General features: G+C 51.5%; 1 protein-coding gene across 1 annotated transcript in view; it reads right to left on the reverse strand.

Moving 5' to 3' along the window:
* The window catches only part of ATRN (attractin), a gene marked incomplete at both ends in the record, with an annotated part of 93,109 nt that overhangs the window by 88,494 nt on the left and 909 nt on the right, over window positions 1–3,706 (reverse strand). The window contains one exon of the mRNA XM_015828296.1: window positions 2,038–2,206. Within this exon, the coding sequence (XP_015683782.1) occupies window positions 2,038–2,206 (169 nt within the window). The remainder of the gene's footprint in view (window positions 1–2,037; window positions 2,207–3,706) is intronic.

Below are 3,706 nucleotides of genomic sequence, written 5' to 3' on the forward strand. Positions count from 1 at the left end.
GGAGGAGGAGGAGGAGGAGGAGGAGGAGGAGGAGGAGCTGTCGGGTCCTTGATGCTCTCTGGGCTTAGCAAGCCACTAGAATATAAACTGAGAGCAAACCCCACTCCCTTCTAACACTGATGATGACACCCAGTATGGTAATAAAATGTCTGCAAGAAAACAACCAAGGCCAGACAGCGGCAAGGACTTCCACAGTCAGGAAAGTGCATTAGTCAAACGCTGGTGTAATTTATTCTAGAAAACAAAATTTCCCCCTTTTCTTCTCCCAAAAACACAAATTAATGCAGTTCACCAACACAAAATAACAACCAAAAGAAAAAAGAAAAAAGGGGGAAAAAAACCCACCAGGGACAAAATAATCAACGATCCATCTTTAAATTACCATAACCGGAACCCATGAGGCAGAGCACAAGAGCTAAAAAAGACACACACTGGATGAGAATAATGTTCACCTGCTGGCAGAAACAGGAGAATTCCCAGGGCAGCCCAATAAATTTGGACTATAATCTTTAACAAAAAGAACACCATGTTTCCGTGGGGGTGGTTGAAAAGACGAAAGCGTGTTGAAGTCCCCTATCCTGTAAATCAGGGGTCTCCAACCCGTGGGCTGGTAGTGAGCTATGGTCGCTTGGCCACCAGGCCGCATGCGCGCACACCCACTCACTTGCGCTAACACCATAGCCGTGGGGCACAAAAACGGGCAGCCGCTACACCTTGGGACGCAAAAACGGGACGACGACGCGCCTCGGGGCACAAAAACAGGACACCACTGTTCCACAGGGTGCAAAAATGGACGCCACCGCACCGTGGGGTTCAGAAACAGGTCACCACTACAGGGCATAAAAATGGGGCGCCACCACACCACTGGGTTTAGAAACGGGCCACCGCCATGCTGCAAGACACAAAAACGGCTGCCGTAGCGCCACAGTACACAGAAAGAAGGCGCTGCGCCACGCAAGAACGGGGCAGGGCTATCGAGTATCACGTCGTAGGCACCAGCCCCGCCCCATTTGCGGCACGTGCATGCTTGCGGCCCCGTGCGCACACGTACGCATGTGAAATGCTTTCCCCTCCCTTTTTCTCCGGTCCGCCAACTGACAAAGATTGGTGACCTCTGCTGTAAATATTTGGTAATGACGTTATAAAAATTCTGATAATTAAAGGGACATATAAGTCCGGGGGGGGGGAGGGAGAGGGGCACAATGGCTCAGTGGTTAAAGACGCCGAGCTCCACAGCTAGAAAGCTGGCAGCCCGGGTTCGAGAGCTGAGCGCTGCGCGACGGGGTGAGCTCCCGTTTCTTGCTCCAGCTCCTGCTCGCCGTTTGAAAGTATGCAAATGCAAGTAGATAAATAGCTACCACTTTGGTGGGAAGGGAACAGCATTCCATGTGCCTTTGGCGTATAGCCATGCTGGCCATTTCTCGTACAATTTCTGAGAAAGTCCCATGACTGTAGTGCAGGGGTCCCCAACCTTGGCCGCTTTAAGACCTGTGGACTTCAACTCCCAGAATTCCCCAGCCAGCCATGCTGGCTGGGGAATTCTGGGAGTTGAAGTCCACAGGTCTTAAAGGGGCCAAGGTTGGAGACCCCTGTTGTAGTTAACCACACAGCGACAGCAAGAGCACTTAGACTTACTCTATGTACTGCTTCACGGTGCTTTTACAGCCCTCTCTAAGCAGTTACACAGGGTCAGCCTATTGCCCCCAACAATCTGGGTCCTCATTTCACCGACCTCGGAAGGACAGAAGCCTGAATCGATCCAACAGTCAGGATCGAACTCCTGGCAGTGGGCAGAGTTAGCCTGCAATACTGCACTTTGACCACTGCGCCGCCACGCCTCAAATGTCCCTGGATCACCAGGAATTCTTTACCTTGTCTAGCTTGGATGAGGAAAAAAAATCTTCTCAAAGCTGGTAGAAGTTCACACCGCAACCGATAAGTTATACAGAAGCTTATTTCTAGCGTAGGGACCCCTGCTGGGTTTAATCTGCAGAAATGTACATTTCCTTCCCCACTTAAAATCTGCTTTTTACTCACGCCAAGACCATCTGAGAGTCCGTGTGATTGAACATGTAGCCACCGATCACCCACATGACCTCGTCTTGGACCACGGCTTTGTGAGACGCCCGCGGGAGTTTGGGGACGTAGAATTCATCCCGGGTCCAAAAGGAGCGATTCGATGGAACAGGAACCGAGCAGTCAACACCTACGAGGGGCAAAATACATCGTCCGTTATACCCTCGGCTATCTTAATCTAGCACTGCACAGGTAGTCCTCAGCTTACGAGCACAAACTGAGCCCAAAATGTATGTTGCTAAGCGAGACATTTGTTAAGTGAGTTTCGGCCCGTTTTACGAGCTTTCTGGCCACGGAGCTCAATTGTGGATAACTTTCATGCAAAAGAGCTAAACAGAGGTAGGATTTCCAGGCCTCTAGCAAAACGAGCTTACAAAAAAGTATTCAATCAGTCTGAAAAAGTACTGCCACGTTCCTGATTTTTCGCTGCCCTAGGCCAGAGGTAGGCAACCTTGGCTCTTTTATGACTGGTGGACTTCAACTCCCAGAATTCCCCAGCCAGCCTCGCTGAGGGGAAAGGGAGAGGTTTCCAAGCTGAGCCATGCTGGCTCAGGAATTCTGGGAGTTGAAGTCCACGAGTCATAAAAGAGCCAAGGTTGCCTACCCCTGCCCTAGACCAACATGGATCTCCTCCTACAATGTCGGTGATGAAGTATAAATACCGTGTTTCCCCGAAAATAAGACCGGGTCTTTTTTTTTTTTCTCCAAAAGAGGCACCAGGTCTTATTTTCAGTTGTAGGCCTTACCTCACCTCCAGCATCGACAGCCCCACCCAGCCAGTCCGCTTCTTCTGGGGCGGAAGTTCTGCAGCTGCATTCGGGCCTGCATTTTGAAGTCGGGCCTGCATTTTGCAGTCAGGCCTTTCCGGAAGGCCTAAGTAGCCGAGTACCGAGTTATGGATTCAATCCATAGCTCGGTGCTCGGCTGCAGAGATCTTGTGGAACCGAGCTATGGATTGATGCAGAAGAGGCCTCAGAAGTAGTGGGCCGGCAAAGAGAGGCCTGGCTGCAAGGGAAGCGGGTGCGGGGCGCATGGGGCGGATCCACCCCCCCCCCAGCCCCAGCCCAGCTTGATTTTCAGATGTGTGCCTCGCCCCAAAACTAGGACTTATTTTGGGGGTAGGGCTTATATTAGGCTCACCCCCAAAAATCAAGTTATGGCTTATTGTTGGCTCTTTTATGACTGGTGGACTTCAACTCCCAGAATTCCTGAGGCAGCCATGCTGAGGGGAAAGGGAGAGGTTTCCAAGCTGAGCCATGCTGGCTCAGGAATTCTGGGAGTTGAAGTCCACCAGTCATAAAAGAGCCGAGGTTGCCTACCTCTGGCCTAGGCCTAGGCCACTTTCTGACTCGTGGACTTCAACTCCCAGAATTCCTGAGCCAGCCATGCTGAGGGGAAAGGGAGAGGTTTCCAGGCTGAGCCATGCTGGCTCAGGAATTCTGGGAGTTGAAGTCCACCAGTCATAAAAGGGACAAGGTTGCCTACCTCTGGCCTAGGCCTAGGCCGCTTTATGACTCGTGGACTTCAACTCCCAGAATTCCTGAGCCAGCATGACTCAGCTTGGAAACCTCTCCCTTTCCCCTCAGCATGGCTGGCTCAGGAATTCTGGGAGTTGAAGTCCACGAGTCAG

The sequence above is a fragment of the Protobothrops mucrosquamatus genome, unplaced genomic scaffold, assembly GCF_001527695.2.
Source record: "Protobothrops mucrosquamatus isolate PMUCROS unplaced genomic scaffold, P.Mucros_1.0 scaffold4387, whole genome shotgun sequence".
Taxonomy (NCBI): Eukaryota; Metazoa; Chordata; class Lepidosauria; order Squamata; family Viperidae; genus Protobothrops; species Protobothrops mucrosquamatus.